Below are 22,416 nucleotides of genomic sequence, written 5' to 3'. Positions count from 1 at the left end.
TTGCTAAACATTTTGTAGACACTTGTTGCTAAACATTTTGTAGACACATGTTGCTAAACATTTTGGGGACACGTGTTCCTGAATATGTTGCTTAACATTTTGTGGACACATTACGGTGAACATTTTGTGGATAAATGTTGCTAAATATTTTGTGAATAGTTGTCGCTAAACATTTTTCCTTAGCCTATGTTCAAACGGGTACCTAATTGGCAATTAAGAACCTTTTCACAAATTTAAGCCTTAATTGTTACCCAATTTATCATACAAAAACTCAAATTTTTGTCCGATTCTCTATGCAACCCTGCTAGGTATGTCTAATTTTGACTTGCAGCTATGTTTATTGAACAAAGAGCAATCAGCTGTTTATTTATGGTTCTCTTTTACAGCTGATATTCCATCAGGGATGGAAAATTGAATTACAAAATTGTACCTAATTTGCGAAAAACTTCACCTAAAAGTAGATATATATACCTAAAAAGTAAATATGTATATCTATATAAAGAAAAATAGGATAAAATTCCCATCGATACCATATCAACTTCTGTACCCACATTAAAAAAATTTTGCCTATGAAAAGAATCTCTTCGAGCAGCGTGAGACAAAAATAGTGATGTAAATTTTCATCTCTACTGCAGTATTGCCGCTTTTATTACATGCCTCGAACAAGCCCTATGTTGTAGAAAAGGTGAATCACTTTCCGCCCAGTTCTTCGATCTGAAATATTTTCCGCCTATCTGGCGAAATCAACTACAGTTAAGTTACTTTGGCCAACCTTCTGTATCATTTGTATGCCCTTTTACAAAAGAGGGAAGCTTTTAGACCAGTTTCCCGCACCCGCATTGAAATGTAAATAAAAATAAAAACTGATTTCTTGAGAAGTTATTTGGCTGTGTTCCAAGTGTACCTAAAATTGTGTGTTTGTACCGATTGTACTTTCAAACTAAATAAAGGTACGATTGTACTAACTTTTCCATCACTGTAGATAACCCAGCCTGTTAAAGCTGAAACAGACGGCAGCGTTGATGCTTATTAACTCGGACTTAATCCGGATCAGCGCTGCCGTCTGTTTATGCTTTTAGGCTACTATCGTTTAGTTATGCGCGCCTGGTACAATAGGGATGGTTGCAAAAATCAGAAATGCCCTGCAGGGTTGCCAACACTTGCCAACACTTTGAGGATTAAATTTTAAAAACTTGCACGTTAATGAAATAAAATTTAACACATTTTTAAATTTTTGTAGCGACTACTTACGCTTATTATATTTTAATAAAACGCCGGCGGACATCTGGTGTCGCAAATATCTGGAACAATTGCATGCGGGTGATGAGAGGTGAAATAGCAAGAGGGCAATATGAAAAGGTGTATTATACAAACTTTTTTTTAAATGTTTTTTTGCAGATTTCAGCTGGTTAAGGTACTTTCTGAAGCTGATACTGAATGGACCGGGCTACGCGGACGCATTTGTAAAGAGCTACTCGCCCCACTATTAACGAAAAATACGCCAGAATATGCTAGTTTTGCTACGATATGTGGGCCCAGTGGATTCAGTCAAGCGGCAGAGGACTTGTTAAGAGAACTGCAATTTGATTTGGCAAATTTACACATCTTTCAGGGATAAAATGCTTTCACAAGTGCAAGTATATAGTCTTTTAGTTAAATAGTAGACGTTCATTTATGACTTTGTAGCATAATGGTATTGGTATTAGTAAATTTTAACAATTTACATGTATGTACATTATAAAAATAGACAACATTTAAGATTTTTTAGATATATTAATGTCTCTATAAACAACAACAATGTACTAATGAAATCGAAAGAAGTTTTTTCTTATTTAGTTCATTTTACATGCACAGAAATAATAATTTTTCCTGTTTTAAAAATATCCATTCTTGTTGCTTTTTATTTTTCAGTAGACTTTCATATACAATTTTCTCCTTCCTCTTCATTATCGTTAAATCATTATGTTTAGGTAAATAATTTAATAAATTTTAACAAATTACTAGAAGTAGCAAAAACATGCTACAACTACATCCCACACCACTTCTAGTAGAATATAGGGGAATAGTAGACAGTGTTGAGTTATCGTACGAGCGACTTTACTTAGCTTTCGCGTGCGTTATATACATACTTAAAATTTAAATATCAAGTAAAAAATAAATGGATATTATTAAGTATGCAATGCAAAATACATTTAGAAGTGTTGCGAGTGTGTATATGCTGTTTGGGAGCACATCATTGTTATTTTCATTTAATAAATAAAAAGTTTTTTAAGTAGAGGGGAGAGGCGTTTACTGGCTGCTTTAATAGCGTCTATAAATTTAAATTCGGCTCGTTTGAAACTTTTAACGAAACAAAGGAGCACAAAACGTTTTACCTATTTAGGAATAACTTAAAATGACATTTAAAAACAAATGTACGTGTCTCCATCCATAGCCAACTTGTGGCAATCGTCGTGCTGATGGTCCAAGCGAATACAGGTTTTATTTTATGTTGGTTTTAATAGGAGCGTATTGCTGGAGGCACAGTTTCTACAGTATCGTCCAGAGTCTTATCAATGACTTCACGGTATTTGATTGTGACGTTGCCTGCATCACCGCTCACCCATGTCAATGTGTGCTTACGCCAATGCTGATCCAAAGGTATTTTCGGTTGGCCTTCAAGTGGCTTGCTGTAGTCCTGTAAAAGAGAAAAACAAATTCATCATTTGCATTTAAAATATCTCCGGGGGGGAAAACTGGCTGGCAAACACTTACATATTCATCAATACGTGTCTTGTAATCCTCACGCGCATGTGCACCTCGTGATTCTTTGCGATTCTCAGCAGCCACAATGGTCATTTGAGCATTGGCTAACAAATTTTGCAATTCAAGCGTTTCAGCCAAGTCAGAGTTCCACACATTCGATCTAAGAAAAAAACACAAAAAAGTGACTCGTTTTTGCAACAAATCATATAATCGTGCTTACTTGTCAACGACTTTGATATCTTGGAATTCCTTGTAGATATCCTTCATCTTCTCAACGCCCTTCTGCAGTATGGGACCATCACGGAATACGGCGGCATGTCCTTGCATTGTCTTTTGCATTTTCAATCGCAAATCTGCGGTGGTGATTTTACCATTGTTATGTTTGATCTTATCCATATTAGCAACTGATTCCTCCCCAGCATTCTGTGAAATAAAATGCAAAATATATAAACGCACGATTTAGTGATGGGTCTCTGTCACTCACATCTTTCACACTAGGTGCTGGCACACCAGGTTTGTTCTCTTCGGCAATTGTCAACGCACAGGCACGTCCGAAGACCACCAAATCCAGCAACGAGTTAGCGCCCAGCCGGTTAGCACCATGCACCGATGAACTGGCAGCCTCACCGCAAGCATACAAGCCGGGAACAACTATATCGCAGCCTTTTTCATCGATAGTCAGCACCTGTCCCCTATAATTGGTTGGGATGCCGCCCATATTGTAGTGCACAGTCGGCAGAACTGGGATTGGCTCACGTGTCACATCGACGCCGGCGAAGATCATTGCAGTTTCGGAGATACCAGGCAGACGTTGAGCCAATTGGTCTGGTGGCAAGTGATGCAATTGCAAATGAACGTGATCCTTTTCGGGTCCCACACCGCGTCCTTCCATAATTTCAATGGTCATTGAACGTGAAACAACATCGCGTGAGGCCAGATCCTTGGCAACCGGCGCATAACGTTCCATGAAGCGTTCACCCTTTGAGTTCACCAAGTAGCCACCTTCACCACGGCAACCTTCAGTCATTAGGCATCCAGCACCGTAGATACCAGTTGGGTGGAACTGTACGAATTCCAAGTCCTGCAAAGGCAGTCCTTGGCGTGCCACCATCGCGTTGCCATCACCTGTGCAGGTATGCGCGGAGGTGCATGAGAAGAAAGCACGTCCATATCCGCCGGTGCTAATGACAGTATTGTGTGCGCGGAAACGGTGCAGTGTGCCATCTTCCAGATTCAGTGCCAACACACCTTTGCACTTGCCATCCTCGAATATCAAATCCAGCGCGAAATATTCAATGAAGTAGTTGCAATCATAACTCAACGACTGACCATAGAGTGTATGCAGTAGCGAGTGACCTGTACGATCTGCCACTGCGCAGCAACGATGCGCTTGGCCGCCCTTGCCGAATTTTAAACTTTGACCACCGAAAGCACGCTGATAGATTTTACCTTCGGGTGTGCGCGAGAAAGGCATACCATAGTTCTCCAACTCAATGACGGCTTTTGGCGCTTCGCGGGTCATGTAGTGAATGGCATCTTGATCGCCCAACCAATCGGAACCCTTTATCGTATCGTACATGTGCCATTTCCAATCGTCCTCCTCCATGTTGCCGAGCGCGGCATTGATGCCACCCTGTGCGGCGATAGTGTGCGAACGGGTGGGAAATAACTTGGAGATGACAGCTGTTTTGAAACCTTCGGCGACCAAACCGAAAGCGGCTCGCAAACCAGCACCACCTGCTCCAACAACAATCGCATCGTATGAGTGGTCGACGATGGGGTACTCATTTGAGATGGCGTCGGTGCGAACCTTGGCATCATTTTTACCATGGGTTATATGCAGTTCTCGCTGTGACACAACAGATGCAGTGCGTAGCTACAAATATACGGTACATTAGTGAAACTTTTGTGTAAAAGGATTTTTATTGAAAATCATTTAAAAGAGCCCAGTGGGGAAATTATTTGATATAAACAAATATTTCTTTGCATGGAGCTGCTCTAGTAAATGATAATTTAGCAAAAGTCTCACACTATGATATTGGGAACCATTTTTTATTTTTTTCGTTGGAAATACCCCTGTTCCTTTCTTTTCAACTCCTATAAATACAAAAGCGAGTTGTTTGCTCATGATGACATCAATCAAAGCAAAGTTAAGCATTTGCACTAGCCAACCCGCTTTCCCTCCGAACCGGTTTTTATTTCATCTTGACAATTTGATTTAAGTATCGACATACATATGTACTTATAAATATGTACTATACAGTCTAAGTGATTACGAAAAGAATTAAATAGAAGGATTCTACCGCACGTGTAATATTGTGCATATGCATATACGGGTGCACCATAAAGTAGTTTCATTTCAAAAATAAATAAATTAAGAAAAATCCATTTTTTCCGCAGTTTATTGGTTTATTCGAAATAGCAAATGGTCTCGGTCGAACTACATAAAACATCGTTTGGGTCATGGGCTGCGTGGCAGCCTGCTGAAACCAAAGATCGCCCAACTCCAATCAAAATATCAATTTAAAGAAAGCTCTAGACTGTACTCAAGAAAACACCATAAAAATACTTAAAGATGCTCTAAGTAAACATAACTTACTTAACGAAGTTTAAAATAACTTTCCTTGAGGCAATATGGCCTAGTAGCCAGCCTCACCTCAAAAATATATTTTATAAATTAATTTATAAAACATAGAATAAATAAATTAATTAATTAATGTTAAAATTGAGTTACAGTGTGACCGCTTGTTTAACTAGTACCTTTAAGAAAACTCACATACCGTTACGGCTTTTTCAATCCTTACAAGGTGTTACGAACTGTAAAAATTAAACTCATTGGGACGCGATTTCAGGCAAGCATATGAGTATAGGGTCGGCCTCTACCTACAACTGAATAGGATACAATTCCTGATCCGACTAAATTGCAAAATTGATCATTAATAAATATTCGAGTCTACGTTAAAAAAACAGCCATTAATAGTCATTAAATTCATTTCTACATGGCATTTTTTGAATGCCTCTAATTTTTTGTCATTTTAATGCCTAGTGGAAATTCGGCATAACTTCCACAGTTTTTTTCTAATATTTCAACTAAATTTGATTCTTTAATTTGAAAAGTTTTGCTTTACTTTATATAGCTCAACACTGGCGTTTATGTAACTGCAATTGGTGGCAGAAAACAATGCACGAAACGAAAGTCGCAAACAAAAAAAAAAATGTTAGAAAGGAACAAGCGTCATTAAATAACCATAAGTTTTAAACGAACGTCAATTATCGTAAATATTCATCGCATGACAACTTTAATTGCATTTTAGTTGACTTATAGCCAACCGCATATCACGGCAAAAATTTAACGGATGGAATAGATGAGAAATAAATTTATACAGTCAAGTCTAAAAGGGATGAACCACGTTCCCACGACGGTCGGGTCTACGTAACCGGAACGACCCACATTTATATCTGGCCAAGGACTGTCACTCTAGCAACACTCCTCAAAAACAATTTTGGGAATTTGTATGCTATTACAACGACAGGGATGAACTTCAATTTTAGATATTAAGGATAGAAGAATATTTGTCGTCATTTTTACTATGGGAGCGTATATTAACTGTAAACTTTAAAGCCGGTTTTCTCGTGTTTTTTTTTTTTTTTGATTATGACACTCTTGCAGCAAATGAGCGATATGTATGTACGTATGTATTTTAAATATGCAATATAAAATCAGGTACAAAATCGTATATTGCAGCGGAAACGTGCGAAAGCTTTCATTTGAAACAATCACCTCTATCATTAGTTTCATTTTCGCCGAACCGGTTAACTAGATGATAAATTTTCGGGTATTTTTTAAGCAAACAAGTAATTTTTAGCAAAAAAAAACCGACTTAAAAAAAATATATATATATCTATATATTTCATGATCCAATGATCGGATCTAAACCAAATTAGTATGGGAGAGAAGGTTATCAATTCGTCAGAATATTTTTTATTTCTTTTTTTTTATATGTATGTTACCGCCTAACTTTGGACCACGTCAACCGATTTCGAATTTCTTTTTCTATCGGAAAGGCAGTGTCTCATAGGTGGTCCCATACTAATTTAGTTTAGAGCCGATCATTGGATCATGAAGAAATTAACGGTACCCCTAAATTTTTATAGGCGAACTAAAGTCGGTTGTGTTTTTTGCTTAAAAATTACTTGTTTTTTTTTTTTACGGAAAGTCAGACCGTACCAAAGTGCGATGCACATGAAATGGAAATATTTTGCATAATTAAGAGCTTCGCTAGACTGAAAATACCAAAACAATGGAAATAAAATAAAAACATTACCCCACTTCACTTTAAAACATGCGCTGCTAATCAGTTCTATGAACGTATAAAAATCGAAATAAATCGCCGATACAGCTGTTTAAGTATGAATTTTTTACACATGTATGTACATTAGGGTGGTCCAAAATAAGTAAAGTCGGAAATTTTATGCTCTCATCTCCTAGGATTGTTCTATTTAAAAAAAAAATACGCCCCTATTTTTTTCAATCAAAAAATACTTATAGGTCGGCCAAAGCACGGCTTCGGAGCAAGAGATTTTTTTATCGCTCCGCTCTAGCTCCGCTTCAGTATTTTATTTCGCACTGAACTCCGCTCCCGCTCCCAATAAAATTTTTATTTTTTTTTTAATTACTTATCAAACCCTAACCACCAAAAAAAAATATAACCGAATTTTTTATTATTTTTATTTTTTTTTGATGCAGATATGCATCTATGTACATACTCTGGAAGCACTTCTGTATAAAAAAAAAGGCTTGATATACAAATGCATGTACTTTAATGGATTGACATACATATCGTCGTTTAAAGTGCAAAACCGCGTATGTGAAGTTGTAGAAATTATTTTCTAGAGCGTAAAAACACTCATATTTCAAAATGGTTCTCTTTTTTTATGAATCAATCGCATTTCTGGCCAGTATGGGTGCATTCCAAAACGTCAAAATACAAAGCATCCGTCTCTTTTATTTCTAAACCGCACAAGAAGAAAAAGTCTAACTTGCGCAACCTAGTTGAAAACTAGCATCTAACCGTGGTTGCGCACATTCGGCGCTACGAGCTGCTGAAATTTAGAAATAAAAAATACTGATGATGATGAATGGATAAGGATTGAGCCAAGAGCTTCTGTGAGCAAATCCAATTTTTGGCAGCCAATTTCAGTTACGCGGTTTTGCAGAATGACGATACGAGGTTTTGTACTAACGACGATATGTAAATACATATGTATATATGATCCCAATATCTTTTGTCTTGTAAATAAAATGACAGAATACTTTGACGATCCGTTTTCCCACTAACATGTGCGACAGAAACGTATGTACAGACAAGAACCAAAAATTGTTTTGAAACGGATAGGTTTTTTGGCTGTTACGAAACTCGTCTTATTGAATTTTTCGTTCAATACGCTTTCCTTCCGCACTTCACAGATGCTTTTTCATGGTTTAAAAAAAAATTAAGTAAGGCAGCACCTGAGGGCACTCGAGCCCGGCACCTTCTGAAAGCTAACAAATACTACCACGCTCCACTGCAGCCACTGCCGACTACGTATAAATGTTTGTTTGTTCAGCTTGAACAAGTAAAATACAATTATTGCTTTCAAATGACATCATCACTTTCGAACATTTTCTGGATCCGAAAATGAATGAAAATGTAAGTACTATTTTCGTTCGTTTTCGCATACTTAAAATTGTACAGACCGCACGTCGACAAAATTAACGTATGCTATTTGGGGAGTCATTGTTTTTTCATCGCTGCTGGGTTTTGTGTAATGAACAGTATTTTAAAGTAAAAAAATAATACGAATTTATTTTACTCGGTTGTTTTCAGGGGTAAAAATAAAAAAATAAAATTAAGTAAACTGAATTTTCTTTAAGGAGCTAAGGAGCTAATGCATTTTTTTTAGCTCGTTGCTCCAGCTCCGCTACAGCCAAAATCCTTTGTCTCATAGCTCCGCCGCGAAGGCCTAGCTCAAAGCGCGTAAAGTTTTCCATTTAGTTTATATGAAAAAAAAAAACACTTTTTGCACAAATGGTATGAAATTCTAAAAAATCAATTTTTTTCGATCGAAAAATTCTCTATTTTTATTTATCTCTCTATTGCATTTGTTGGGGGTTTTTGGCGGACCTATAAGATATAGTCACTATGAAAAAATGGTTAAATAAATTATTGGGTATTATTATTGGGAATCTCCTTAAGAGAGAAAGAGAGTTTCCGATTTGATTTCCAAGAATTCTATACCATTTCTACGAAAACTTGTTTTTTTCCATATAAAATACATGGAAAACTTTGAGCGCTTTGAACGACCTCTAAATATTTTTTGATTTCAAAATAAAAAATAGGGGTATATTTTTCGGTATATAACAATCCTAGGGGTGAGAGCATTCAATTTCCGGGTTACTTTTTCACGTGCATTTATGGGTCACCCTAATGTGCATGCATCTGCGTACATACAAATGAAAGCTATTTCAATAAAGTCGACTAGAAGAATGAATTCGATTCCGATCCAGATACGGACACTTAAAATAGTTTGACTTTGCGCTTTAGGTATTGAAGCCAGATGCTATTTATTGCCGATTGTAAGCATAAGGGCGATCACCGATCTAACTCGTTCCAAATTGTTTCATTTTAAAAATGTTTTAGAGATGTCGGGCCATCATAAGAATACAGATTTATAGAAAAACTAAGCAACACATATTTTTAATATCTTTTAATTTAAATGCATATACATATATACATATCGACGCCTCCAAAACATACTATGCTAAGTCTGACTAATGGCCCTATTTTGTATGGCGACTGATAGCCGATGGACAACCAATTCGCATTACATATGGCAACTGGTTACTGACTGTCGGCTACTGAGTCTAATCGCGCGATTTTATGTTTCCCGCTTATGATGATTTTGTTATTTGTTTACATAAATTGTTAAATACATTTGAGCAAAGTTGCCAATTACTTCGAAATGTACATGTTAAAAAAGTAAATTCGGACATTAGGGCACACAAGCGGTGGGTTTTGGTTAGTTTTTCCTTTGGACACAAAACTTGCAAGGAGAGAGCACAATTTTGACATTCCATTTAGAGAGGAAGCTACAAATTCGTGATGGGGAAAATTTTTGCCATCAAGAATTTGCAAGCAGAACGATTCCATTTTTGTCAACAATAATTTGAATAAACAAGTTCGTTAAATTTTAAAATGTACAATCTTGTTACGTTTTACCAATGAACGAAGGTTGTAAACATTTGTTTACATAAACATATGTCCCGTTTTTTTTCTACTTGAAAAAAAAAAAAATATATATGTATATATATATATATATTATGTTCAAAATGCAACTGTGGACGCCAGCTGCAGTGATGCTTGCAAATTTCGCCCTGAACTTTATAAAGTTCTCTCTTTGGGAGAGTAAGATCTCTTATACTCTGAATTTTGTTACTGGCTAAACTGGCTAATTCTTACTGGCTTTTCGAAACGAACAGAACCATTAGTTGTGTGTTCGTATTCTCCAGCAAAAAATATCCAGTAACTTGCCAGTAACCAAATTTCGGAGAGTAAGCCAATATTTAGTCCCAATGAGAGAAATATGCAAGAAAGTACGAAAATGCAAAACCTGCAAGAAGTTGCAAGTTTTATGAACAGCTGATTAATTTACTATTTTCCGACGCAATTTTCTAAGAAAAATTGTATTTCTCTTCTTAATATATATTTAAATAGGTTTATTTGGTCAATTGCAACTTTAAAAGCACCACAAACAATTTGGTAATGTGAATTGCATTAAGCATCATGCCATCAGCAGTGTAAATCCAGTAAAAATTGCAAGTGCAGCTGCTGAATTAAGGGAGCAGCTTTATAAGAACTGCTCCAAAAGGCCTTCTGAAATGCGCCCTACAAAAGCCCTTCAGAAAGCCTTGATATGAGTAGCGAAAGCAGAAGGCTCTCAATTTGTGCCCCTCCATACAAAAGAAAGGAGAAAGAAATGACTCACGAAGGACTTTTGGAAGGGCTTTTAGCTTCTGTAATTTTCTACTAGGTATACATAGGTATGTATGTACATATGCATTTCTCATACACCGAAAGTATATGTGACTTTAAGCAAGTCATTTTAAAACGATTTGTTTGTTTTATGGGGTTGTCTATTAAGTGACGCATCGCGGTTTTAATTAATTGCTTACAAACCGCAAGCCAAGCATTTGTTAATAGAAGCATATAAAATTAATGTGTGAGGTATTGATTGCAATTACATATTATTATGTATGTATTTAAGAGCCACCGGCGTCTGGCTGCCAACTATTCGTACAACAGGGCAATTATGTATATTCATACAAAAGTTTGTACATATGTGTAACATTGATAAAGGATTTAAGACACATGTACATACATACATATGTGTGTCTCCCGCTATTGCATTTGAAAATTACATAATGGAAAAACAATAAATAAAAATATAAAATCTTCCACGAATAATTTGTCATCGCATAGAGATTAGAAGATTTAATCGTGCATGCTTAGCGACGAGCTGTGTTACTTAAGTAATGAGGAATTCACAGGTTCAAAATTAAATTTGAAAATCATACATATAAGCGAGCGTGACGAGTCCCACGATAGTCGGGTCTACGTTACCGGAACGACCCAGATATTATATTTGGTCAAGGACTGTCACTTCAGCAACACTCCCCAAAAACTCTTTAGGGAGCTTGTATACTGCTACAACAAAAACCACAAACAAACAACAACAACAACAACAAGAAAGAACCAGGAATAAGATAAGAAACAGCGCGAGTATCACAGAGCGTCTTAATATAGCGTAGCGACTATTTCGTGGTCTTCGAGGTAAAGTTCTAGATTGTCTAACGCTTGAGAAAGATTTGGTCACATCTTAATCAACGAAAATAACAATTATCTTCTATAATTGCACCCTAAGTGGTAGTTATCAAAACAAAATGTGTGCATACCTACACATCTACATACATATGTAGAAGCAGCAACGTATTGGAACGCGGTGCGAGGAGTAAATAAACGAGCCCTCCTAGCGATTTTACCCACATAATAAAGGTCATGTCACTGTCGTATTTTGTAAAAATTAAGTTTTTGAAATTTATTTTCGCATATGTATATCGCTTTGTGGGCGAGTCAAATAAAAAGAAATGAGCTAAGGAGTCCAGATATCTTACTGGTGATTAAATTTCTTTGAGATAAAGGAAACACCGTCGGCTCAATTATAAACACACGCCCATAGGCACTTCAAATAATTACGAAAAATGATAAGATATATGCATAACGTCGTTTAAAGTACAAAACTACTTATCACGATAATGCAAACCCGCGGTTGTAAGGTCACCAAGATTTTACAGCAGACAGTAAAAATATATGCTACTCTTGGCCTGCGGTATTGCAACTGTGCTGTTATTTTGCAGTGCTTAGTCTAATATTGATATTTTGGTATGAATAGATAAGGCTTTAGGCCTGGAGGTTCGTATAAGAAAATACAATTTTTGGCACAAATGTCAGTTACGCCGTTTTGCAAAACGAAGAAAAGCAGTTTTGCACTTTAAACGACGATATATATGTATGTATGTATGGACATATGTATGTAAGTAAATATATGCACATACATACATATATTTAATGCAAAATATAAATATAAATAGCCAAATTCCTGCGCACATACCTAGATGCCTATCGGCATTTCTGCTTGTTGCACCTACATATCGTCGTTTGAAGTACAAAACCGCGTATCGTCGTTCTGCAAAACCGCGTAACTGCCATTTTTTGCCAAAAATTTGATTTGCTCACCGAAGCTCTTGGCTCAACCTTATCCATTCGTCCTGAAATATACTAGCCAAAAATGCGATGGCCTTATAAAATAAATGTGAATGTTTTTACTCTTTCCAAATTAATTTATGCAACCTCATTATCTTGATACGCGGTTTTGTACTTTAAACGATGATATGTAAAAGTTTATCAAAATATTAATTGTGCTCAAAGCTTCGCGTCATAGCCGCCATGCATATGACTTACATATAAAATGCTTCCACAAACAGCAAAAAACCGATGAATTCAGCTCGCCGTATTATTTTTCATTTGCCATTTTAAAAATCACACATAAAATATAAATTTATTGAAAGCAAAGTTAAATAATTGCGCATAAAAAAGGTTACATAACAAACTTCTGACACCGTCTGGTTTTTCATACGTTGGTCACTGTCGCTACGTTGCCGTTGCCGTCAACACCGCTCACTCCACTCCGCATTCTTTGGTATATAAAAAAAAACTTGCGAATAGGTATATGCGGTCTTTGGTGCTATCGTGGTGGTATTTTCCATGGGTTAGATGGGCCCTACTTGGCGTAATGCAGCCAAATTTGTTTGCCACAATTAACGTAATATAAACGAATTTCACAACTCGGATGCGAATGCAACAAATGATTGTATTATGCATTGCATATCTTGCGCCCAAACCCCTCCTAAAATATATCACATACCCATCACCAAACACTCGCCTCCCGCAATGACTGAACTTTGCGAAAAATGATGATTGTGTAACGCCGTGAATATAGAAGTATTTGCAGAAAATCACGCAAATCTTACACCTACTAAAGTTATTACCAAAAAAAAATTCACTTCTATCGCCATTGCATGACACTAATTTTGTTTAGTTAATTCACAAGCCATTCCCACGCTGCAATTTACCTACCATGGTCGCTGCATTCTTGGCCAAAATCGATGGTACACGCATCATGCTCGCCATTTTAATGGGATGTAGCAGGTCTCAGTGGTTTCCTTTGAAGCAATAATATTTTCGTGTTTCACTGCGCCTATTTCGAAATTAAACGAATTGGTTATTAATTGTTTTCCAAATATATTTTATCCAATTTTAACTATTTAAACTCGCCCTAAGTTATTTACTTGTCAACTCAATGAAACTTCTCGCGCTCGCACCGACTAACTGAAGGGAAGAAGCTGCTCCAATGGGGAAAACAAAAACAATTGCGAAAATGGTGTTGCCATACGACACAGAGTGCCACTTTTTACTTTACAAATGAATAAATTAAAAAAGGATGCAATGTCAATAAAAATGGAATAATAATGAACGAAAAATTATAAAAATAAAAAGTTACACGCATATATTTTCCTTTTTTTTTGCATTTTGGGGCTGCATTGCAAACACAAAGCTGTTGGTACAGGGAAACACATGGGAATATAAATTTTTTGTCAACACTGGGTGCACCAACGCACGATTTCAGAAATCTGTTGGCAATAAAATATAATAAAACAAGAATCTGGCACATACTTATGATTTTCTAGATAATAACAAATCGTAAGAAATAGAGGTAGTGTTCTTTGATCAAGGCAAAAATTACCTGTTTTATTTTAAAGCATTCTTTCATCTATTGTGAAACTTTACGAATACAAGCCGCCCTGCATTTTTAACGGAAGTAATTTATCAAACAGGAACTACAACCTTCCAATTTTCACATCAAAATTATGAAATAAACATCGAAATAGTTTATTTTAAAACTTCAAAAACTAGCAAATTTGAAAAGCCATACAAAAAAAATACGCACATTCGGAGTGTAATTTAATTTATATTTACACTTGAAAATATGAGTTTATTTAAGATTTTGCCATTATCTTTAACAAAACGACCCAAAAGAATAGTAAGTACAAAGCCGTGCCGTTATTATATAAAGTTTTTCTATGAAAATAACATTAATATTAATAATTTGCGTTAACAATTTTAGTGGACATCCTTATCTACAACACATTATAGTTTCCGTTCAATCAGTTGTACTAACAAACCACACTCCGAAGCCAAAGTCTGTGAAGGAATTTCAAAAACATATCCCGTTGTAGATCATGCATTTGATGTAGTTATTGTTGGAGCCGGCGGTGCCGCACTACGAGCTGCATTCGGCTTATTGGAATTGGGTTTCAAAACAGCAGTTGTTACTAAAATCTTTCCAACACGTTCGCACACCATCGCCGCGCAGGGTGGAGTAAATGCGGCGCTAGGCAATCAAGGTCTTGACGATTGGCGATTTCATTTTTACGATACAGTCAAAGGATCAGATTGGTTGGGCGATCAGGATGCAGCACATTATATGACACGCGAGGCACCACGTGCCATTTTAGAGCTTGAAAATTATGGATTGCCTTTTTCACGTACACCAGACGGGAAGATATATCAGCGACCATTTGGTGGACATACTGTGAATTATGGCAAGGGAATGGCTCGACGTGCATGTGCATGCGCCGATCGCATTGGACATGCCCTTCTGCATACGCTTTATGGTCAATCACTTGCGTACGATATTCACTATTTCATAGAGTTCTATGTATTGGACCTTATATTTGAGAACTTAGCATGTTGTGGTGTTATGGCAATTTGCTTGGAGGATGGGACTTTACACCGTTTTCGCGCGCTTAACACCATAATTGCTACCGGTGGCTACGGACGCACCTTTTTTTCATGCACTTCCGCACACACCAGCACGGGGGATGGCAATGCAATGGTCGCACGACAAGGTTTACCACTGCAAGATATGGAATTCGTTCAATTTCATCCGACTGGTATGTATGGTCCTGGTGTACTTGTTACAGAAGGTTGTAGGGGTGAAGGTGGATACTTGGTGAACTCGAAGGGTGAACGTTTCATGGAAAAATATGCACCGAAAGCAAAAGATTTAGCACCGCGTGATATGGTTGCCCGTTCAATGACCCTGGAAATTATGGAAGGTCGAGGTGTGGGACCTGAAAAAGACCATATTCTTTTACAGTTACACCATTTGCCGAGTGAGAAAATCCTTACACGATTGCCGGGTATCGTAGAAACGGTTCGGATTTTCACCGGCATAGATGTGACAAAGGAACCAATACCGGTTATACCAACTGCGCATTACAATATGGGCGGAATACCAACAAACTATAGGGGACAAGTATTAACTATCGATACAAATGGGTGCGATATTCCGGTTGCTGGATTATATGCGTGCGGTGAAGTTTCCTGCAATGTTCATGGTGCAAATCGTTTGGGTGCAAATTCACTTTTGGATCTGGTGATTTGGGGGCGATCCTGTGCTTTACATATTGCAGAGAATTGTGTGCCCGGCTGTCCAGCTCCAACTTTGAAGGATGTACGGCTATTCTCTTAACTCGATTGGTCAATTATGGATTCCCTTGATTTTTTCAGAACGCTGGCGAAATGTCTGTAGCAAATATTGATAAACTTCTTCATGCGAATGGTAGTATCACCACTGCATCATTACGTTTGCAAATGCAGAAAGCTATGCATCACCACGCTGGTGTTTTTCGTATCGGACCCAATCTTCAAGAGGGAGTACAAAAAATGATTAATATATATAACGAATTTAAAAATATACGCGTGGTTGATAGGTCTTTAATTTGGAATTCGGACCTCATCGAAACATTAGAGTTGCAAAATTTACTTGTGAATGCTATGTGCACCATGGTGGCTGCTGAAAATCGCAAAGAATCGCGTGGCTCTCATATGCGTGAAGATTTTAAACAGCGTATTGATGAATATGTATGTATGAAGAGTATATTAATAAAAAATAAAACTATGCATATGCGTCTGAAATTAATCCTTTTACCTCTGTAACAGGACTACAGCAAGCCCATAGATTCCCAGCAAAAGAGCCCAATTGAAAAACATTGGCGAAAACACACGCTAACATGGATTTGCAGTGAAACTGGCGAAGTAAGAATTAAATATCGCCCCGTCATCGACACTCCTTTGGACAGCAGCGTAGAGCATGTGCCGCCTGCTGTGCGCGTATACTGATCGTTGGATTTTGGACTATTTATACATACATATTTTAATCATTGGTTTACAACAAAACTGTTTTTACCTGTCAACTTTCTTTCAATAGGGTTCTCTTTATAATACTTATACGTTTTTGTTTTAACTATAAAATAATATACATACGATTCAACTGAGAAAACAATTAATAATGGCATGAACAAATTTCCAAAGAAGGTTTTAGAAGAACAAAGGAAGTCTGATACATATATCAAAACTGTATGAAATAACTATAGCGCCAGAAATATACGAAATCAAATATTTATTAGATACACATACATATGGATGTTTTATCCATCGTACAAAAACTAAACACTTCCTACATAAAAGACGGATGTTACGATACCTTAAATGCAATAAAATCGGAATAAAATTTACAGTCCAGTCGGAATAAAATTTATGTGCTTGTCGGTGGCGTCACCTTTTTGCCACAGCGCTTAGCATACTCTTCTTCAGTTAAATCAGACAAATGATTTGTAGCCATCTTCCAAGTAACCTCGCCATTCTCATATTTCTTATTGTGCTCCTCCACTGTCTGCTTAGATTTTACAAAGCGCTCACGACGCATATTATCCTCTTCAGCGTCAGTGTAAACTTTATTGAACTTGGACTAAAAAATTTATTTAGCTAAAATTTACTACTGGTCTCTTAGCATAACTACCTTGTACTCCTCCCATTCTTGATCCGAAACGAGCGACATTTTTATTTATTTGTGCAGTTAGTTCCAACGTTGAAGATTGATCTGCAGCTATTTCTTTGCGTTGTTATTTAAATAAACTCGCAGACTCTACTGATAATATGTGGTGAAATGACTCACTTGTATTTATTTATATTATTGTTTCAACTTGCGTTTCGATTTTAGACAAAGGCAGAAAAAAGCATTTAGCACAATGAAATCAAAATAAAAACACAAAGTCAACAAAATGACGCGATAGCAAAAGAAACAATTAACATATCAGCTGTTTACCAAGGACAACAGCAAAGCAAAAGGGTGCTGCCACATATCAAATATTAGGTTCCGTCCCGTGCGCAACGCGGGATTTCGCGGGTTCCCAAAACAGCCCAGAAATCATTCCCGCCCTCAGTGAATAAAAAAAAAATATAGTATGACGTTAGCGAATGGGTGGATGATGTCAAATCGACGAAGAGAGGGTTAGCGGTCCGCGAATGGTGCCACCTTCATTTTCTGCATCGTGTATCACGAGTACTTTCATCGGAATATGCATACCGATACCGTATGCGTATCGTAACACCCGTTCATGGATCGAAAACCAGACGAAAGAAGACTACGTGATACCGTCAGTCGTATACACTGAATGGGGTAAAGAGTCTACGCATCGGCGACCAAAATAAAAAAATTTCGATTTTATACGGACGGTATGTAAGATCGCCTGAGCAGACTTAAAACAGCGAAATATACGATGAGATGGTCTGCGCATCACGGTGAAAGTACTTGCGATGCGCAGACTTAGCGTTTGGCGTATTTTGTCCATATATGTAATACTTCTATATTGGCAGTAAGCTAACTTCTCAATGTGTAAGCTTTCCGAAATCAAAGCGAGACAGTCTAGTACAATTTTTGTCAATGTATTGTGTACTTGAGTGCCGTTGTTGTATATGTGTTGTGTACATGTTTATTTATAAACGTATGTGTTCCTTTTCTTTCGTACGTGTTTACTGATATATCTGTACTGTAGTGTTTTCGGACGGTACTAGCTCATACTGCCAATATAGGAGTATTACATATATGATTTTGTCTAATATGTATGTGTTTCCATTTTCTGATTATTTTAGTAAATTTTGATATACATATACATATGTACATATATTCCATTTAAAATTCAGGGGAGAGATTCTGTTACCAGTTAGCGACAACTTTCGGATCGCTATCATACTTTTTGATGCATGATACGAATCACCAATATGTCAAAAGTTCAATTTACTTGAGAAAAGTAATCGATTGGCACACAGCCTAACACGTTTTGATAGCCACTGTAGTGTAGGAATGTGATCTTTAAAAAAAGGTGTGTAAAGTAACAGTTGCGATCCCGTACGAGTCCGGACTAGTCAGAATCAGTCAGATTTTACTGGAAATCGATCCCGTACTCGGTTCTCTGACTATTGAGAGGACAAAAAAGAGAGAAAATACGGTTCTCTCTCTGTTAGAAGTTACCAGTTTTAGTCCGAGAATTTTTTGCTGGTAAATTCTGGCAAATGTGTCAAACGTGGCAACCAAATTGTAAACAAAAGAAAAGTGCACTCTGCTAATTCATGTTGAAAAGTATTTAATTACTTGTTTAAGTGGATTCTAATGAATTTGAAAGTACTTTTGGTTATTTACATGTGTGAGCTGAGTGTGTTTACATACAAAATAAGCAAAAATTTACAACCAAAATTTGGAGGTTATGTTGAAGTTGACAGAAGTTACCATTTTTTACTAGAAAGCGATCCCGTACTTTTCAATGTTACTCTCTCGCTCTGACCGAATTTTTATTTTTTGACAGTTTTACTAGTCCGAGTCGGAGGAATACGGGATTGCACCTAACATTACCAGTAAAAGATTGCAGCAAGAGCGTAAAACCAAAATAGAGCGCATAATTGAGAAGAGAAAACTAGCAGAAAAAAATTATTGAACACAAAACTAAACAAGTAATTTTTATTAAAAAAAACCGACTTCAACTCATTTAAAAAAAAATATATATATATATATGTATATATATATCTCATGATCCACTGATCGGATCTTAACCAGATTAGTATTATATATTCCGACGAACTGATAACCTCCTCCTTTTTTGGAAGTCCTTACTTGCAAGTCAACATTTTACAATTAATAAATGATTTTTAATTTTTACACAAAAGCATTTACAGTCCAGTTTATCATTAATATTTTGATTTTCACGCATTTTACTTTTTTTTTTTGTTTACGCTTAACCAAGTCAACAAATGGCAGCTTTTGACATTTAGTCTTGTTCTTCAGCTCTTCTGCTAGCTAATTTCTGGAATTCGGCTGCTGCTAGTAAAAATTTCACTAGCTAGAATTTGCAGCTCTCGCATATTATTACGCTCTTGCGTATTATTACGCTTTCGATTCAGTGCTCTTGCAAATTTTTTGGGTTATTATACACTTTTCCAGTAAAAATTTGCAGGTTCCTGTACAAATTATGACTGACTATTTATTACTATACACACCTAAAATAAAATCAGTTGCTGTTATATATTTAATGCAAGTGCTTTGTGTATGTACCATATTCTTATATACTCACAACTCCATAATTCACTAATTTCACAACTATGTACATAAATCATTAAATGTCTATTCTGTGAAGAAAATTGTGAAAAACAGCGGCATTTCTATAAATGTAGTGAAATTAAAATAAAAAGCAATGAAAACAGCCAATTATGTTAAATTGTAAACATTTTTTTGTACAATTCTATAAAGTTTTATTCGTTTTTTCTTAATATAATGCATTTTTTCATAGGCGTATATTTATATTTATAAATTTATCATATAATAGCTAAATATTAAACACAAATAAAAGTGTGTTATTAAAATTATTGTGAATTTTGCGTGCATTCGCGTGTTATTTTTTTTTTTAAGTGTTTAGCACTTTATAAAGTTGAAACGCAATATGTAAATGTTTTAATTATTTGCAGTTGTGAATTGCTGTGTTGGTTAGAGATAACTTTAATATACGTAGGTAGGTGTACACGAAAAATTTTAAAGTAAACAGTTTTATATACATATGTAAATATTCTGATGCTAAAAATGAATTGTTTTACATATACATACATATAATTTTGTGAAAAATACAGCCGTCAAAAGAAAAAAAGTTAAGTATGATTAAATATTAAATGCACATTTAAGTATGCACGTACAGAATGTTGTTCAAATATTCCTAAGCAATTAAACATGTTTTTGCTATTATAGCAAAAATTGTTAGAAATATGCTTCTGTGTATGGTGCAATTTTAGTTTTTTTTTTTGTTTGTATAGCATGCTAGTTAGCGAATAAAATATAAAAAATAACAATAATGCAGAGTTCATGGTATTAATGAAAGTAATGCTGTTTTGAAAATATCTATTAAAACTTTAAGCCAAGATTTTAACAAAAAACAAAACTAAAAATTTCCTGCAAAATTCTTACTTACCGAATTTATTTTGCTGCAAAACTATCATTACATGTGATGTTTATAAATTTCGCTACCGCTTTATAAGTCAGGCATTTTTTCTTTTAATTGAATTTCAAGAAAAATTTAATGAAAAATAACCACTGAACTAAATTGAGAATCCCATAAAGTACAACCGCAAATAATTATAAACACACTCTTTAATAATCACGCTATAGGGCCTAAATCTATACTTCTCAAAATTATTAAAAAAAAAACAATACGTACATATAGCTTCGCATACTTTTTCTATCAAAGAAAAAATACATAATTAATAAACATGGTATAAAATGCATACATTGCGTTCTTTTAATGTGTATGTATGTATACATATATTGTATATTTTTTGCATTTATGTATGTATAATATATAACATAAATCTTATGTTTTAAAATATTACAATAAAAATTGCCAGTGAAATTATTACTTTTCATTTTAATGTAATAATTGTAATGTTATATTTATAGCGGCTAAATTGCGTACTTGGAAAACAAATTTCATTTTAAATAAATTACGAAAAGTATGTTTTGACAATATTTTTAAACCAATATCAGTTTTTTATTTAAATAATTGCTTGAAAATGCGAAAAAAAACAAACAAAACAAAAAGATACACTCAGCGATATAAACGAAATGCATTCAAGGTGAAAAAGCGAATTTTAAATAATGTACTCTGTAGAAATAGATGAAGTGGCATTACAAAAAATTTCATAAGATCTCCAACTTTTTTTTTTTTAATCTACAACAAAACTACCAGTGAAATTATTACTTTTCATTTTAATGTAATAATTGTAATGTTATATTTATAGCGGCTTAATTGCGTACAAATTTAATTTTAAATAAATTACTAAAAGTATGTTTTGACAATAATTTTAAGACAATATCAGTTTTTTATTTTAATAATTGTTTGGAAATGTGAAAAAAACAAACAAAACAAAAAGATACACTCGGCGATATAAACGAAATGCATTCAAGGTGAAGGAGCGAATTTTAAATAATGTACTATGTAGAAATAGATGAAGTGGCATTTTCAAAATTAATGTATGTATTACAAAAAATGTCATTAGATCTCCACCTTTTTTTTATTTTATTGATGATACTCAGGAGGCTTTGCATAGCAAGAACTATAGTAGAAATGACTTAAGTGTTAAACTAGAGGCGAGATGTAAAAATACCAAGTAAACTAATATTTTTTTGGAGAGCCTACAAGACTTTTAAAATAATTATAGCATTTTTCACTTCTATTATTTAAAATTACATGACGGGGACGAGAACTCGCATGATTACCATTTCACAAGGAAAACCCGATGGATGCAACAATTATTACATAAAAAATCAAACAAAAAAATAAAATTTACTGCACATTTCTCTAACGCAAAACTTTTCTAAGTAATTCAAGTAATTTTTATTAATTAATTAATTTTTTTTTCCAAATTTCGACTTCTGAACACTTTTCAGTTGTTAATCCAAGCACAGATTTTATATGTACTTTTCCTTTGTTTGGTTGAAATAATGTTGCATGAGAAAAAGTATTTAGTATGTTTTGGTGCTTATATTTTACATGCTGTTTTACAATTATTAAATTTTATAAGGAAAACCGCTTAACTATTTTACTCCATTGCTGCTTACAAGTAACTTTGGGGC

At 35.3% G+C, this 22,416-nt stretch overlaps 4 protein-coding genes across 8 annotated transcripts in view; 2 read left to right on the top strand and 2 right to left on the bottom strand.

Moving 5' to 3' along the window:
• LOC118744957 (cytochrome b5 reductase 4) overlaps positions 1-1,746 on the top strand; it is a 30,446-nt gene extending 28,700 nt beyond the window's left edge. For 2 of the 3 annotated variants that reach the window (XM_036478426.1, XM_036478427.1), the window contains exons 5-6: positions 1,241-1,330; positions 1,399-1,746. In XM_036478426.1, coding sequence (XP_036334319.1) covers positions 1,241-1,330; positions 1,399-1,618 — 310 coding nt within the window. In that variant the 3' untranslated portion in view covers positions 1,619-1,746. The remainder of the gene's footprint in view (positions 1-1,240; positions 1,331-1,398) is intronic. The other variant, XM_036478428.1, reaches the window with a different exon arrangement.
• A 117-nt stretch (positions 1,747-1,863) lies between these two features.
• Positions 1,864-13,795, bottom strand: LOC118744954 (succinate dehydrogenase [ubiquinone] flavoprotein subunit, mitochondrial). Of its 3 annotated transcripts, none has more exons than XM_036478416.1 (6): positions 13,691-13,795; positions 13,479-13,599; positions 3,230-4,621; positions 2,966-3,168; positions 2,755-2,905; positions 1,864-2,677 (listed from the first exon to the last, which is right to left on the bottom strand). In XM_036478416.1, the coding sequence occupies exons 2-6, from the start codon at positions 13,530-13,532 to the stop codon at positions 2,498-2,500; spliced, it is 1,980 nt and encodes a 659-aa protein (XP_036334309.1). In that variant the 5' UTR covers positions 13,533-13,599; positions 13,691-13,795; the 3' UTR covers positions 1,864-2,497. The 3 variants fall into 3 exon arrangements, with proteins under 3 accessions (XP_036334309.1, XP_036334310.1, XP_036334311.1); XM_036478417.1 differs by having other exon boundaries at positions 13,677-13,756; XM_036478418.1 differs by lacking the exon at positions 13,691-13,795 and adding an exon at positions 13,664-13,682.
• Positions 13,796-13,875: 80 nt separating this feature from the next.
• On the top strand, positions 13,876-16,714 carry LOC118744955 (succinate dehydrogenase [ubiquinone] flavoprotein subunit, mitochondrial-like). Its single transcript, XM_036478419.1, has 4 exons — positions 13,876-14,442; positions 14,527-15,918; positions 15,975-16,328; positions 16,407-16,714. The coding sequence occupies exons 1-4, from the start codon at positions 14,389-14,391 to the stop codon at positions 16,584-16,586; spliced, it is 1,980 nt and encodes a 659-aa protein (XP_036334312.1). The 5' UTR covers positions 13,876-14,388; the 3' UTR covers positions 16,587-16,714.
• Positions 16,715-16,849: 135 nt separating this feature from the next.
• Positions 16,850-17,579, bottom strand: LOC118744960 (digestive cysteine proteinase 2). The gene is made up of 2 exons (XM_036478431.1): positions 17,266-17,579; positions 16,850-17,214 (listed from the first exon to the last, which is right to left on the bottom strand). Exons 1-2 carry the CDS (start codon positions 17,302-17,304, stop codon positions 17,002-17,004), a joined length of 252 nt encoding a protein of 83 aa, XP_036334324.1. The 5' UTR covers positions 17,305-17,579; the 3' UTR covers positions 16,850-17,001.
• Between the last annotated feature and the right edge of the window lie 4,837 nt (positions 17,580-22,416).

This window comes from Rhagoletis pomonella, unplaced genomic scaffold, assembly GCF_013731165.1.
Source record: "Rhagoletis pomonella isolate Grant_MI unplaced genomic scaffold, Rhpom_1.0 Rhpom_scaffold_00008, whole genome shotgun sequence".
Taxonomy (NCBI): Eukaryota; Metazoa; Arthropoda; class Insecta; order Diptera; family Tephritidae; genus Rhagoletis; species Rhagoletis pomonella.
This window is presented reverse-complemented; position numbering and strand designations above follow the sequence as displayed.

Excerpts from the sequence above, each read along its gene's own strand:
- LOC118744954 (XM_036478416.1), bottom strand. The coding sequence starts at position 13,532 with ATGGCGAGCATGATGCGTGTACCATCGATTTTGGCCAAGAATGCAGCG. Across the intron at positions 4,622-13,478 it reads CCAAGAATGCAGCGACCATG|CTACGCACTGCATCTGTTGT; the intron begins GTAGGTAAATTG and ends GTATATTTGTAG. Across the intron at positions 2,906-2,965 it reads GATATCAAAGTCGTTGACAA|ATCGAATGTGTGGAACTCTG; the intron begins GTAAGCACGATT and ends TTTTTTTCTTAG.
- LOC118744955 (XM_036478419.1), top strand. The coding sequence starts at position 14,389 with ATGAGTTTATTTAAGATTTTGCCATTATCTTTAACAAAACGACCCAAA. Across the intron at positions 14,443-14,526 it reads CAAAACGACCCAAAAGAATA|TGGACATCCTTATCTACAAC; the intron begins GTAAGTACAAAG and ends TAACAATTTTAG. Across the intron at positions 15,919-15,974 it reads CAGCTCCAACTTTGAAGGAT|AACGCTGGCGAAATGTCTGT; the intron begins GTACGGCTATTC and ends TGATTTTTTCAG.
- LOC118744960 (XM_036478431.1), bottom strand. The coding sequence starts at position 17,304 with ATGTCGCTCGTTTCGGATCAAGAATGGGAGGAGTACAAG. Across the intron at positions 17,215-17,265 it reads AAGAATGGGAGGAGTACAAG|TCCAAGTTCAATAAAGTTTA; the intron begins GTAGTTATGCTA and ends TAAATTTTTTAG.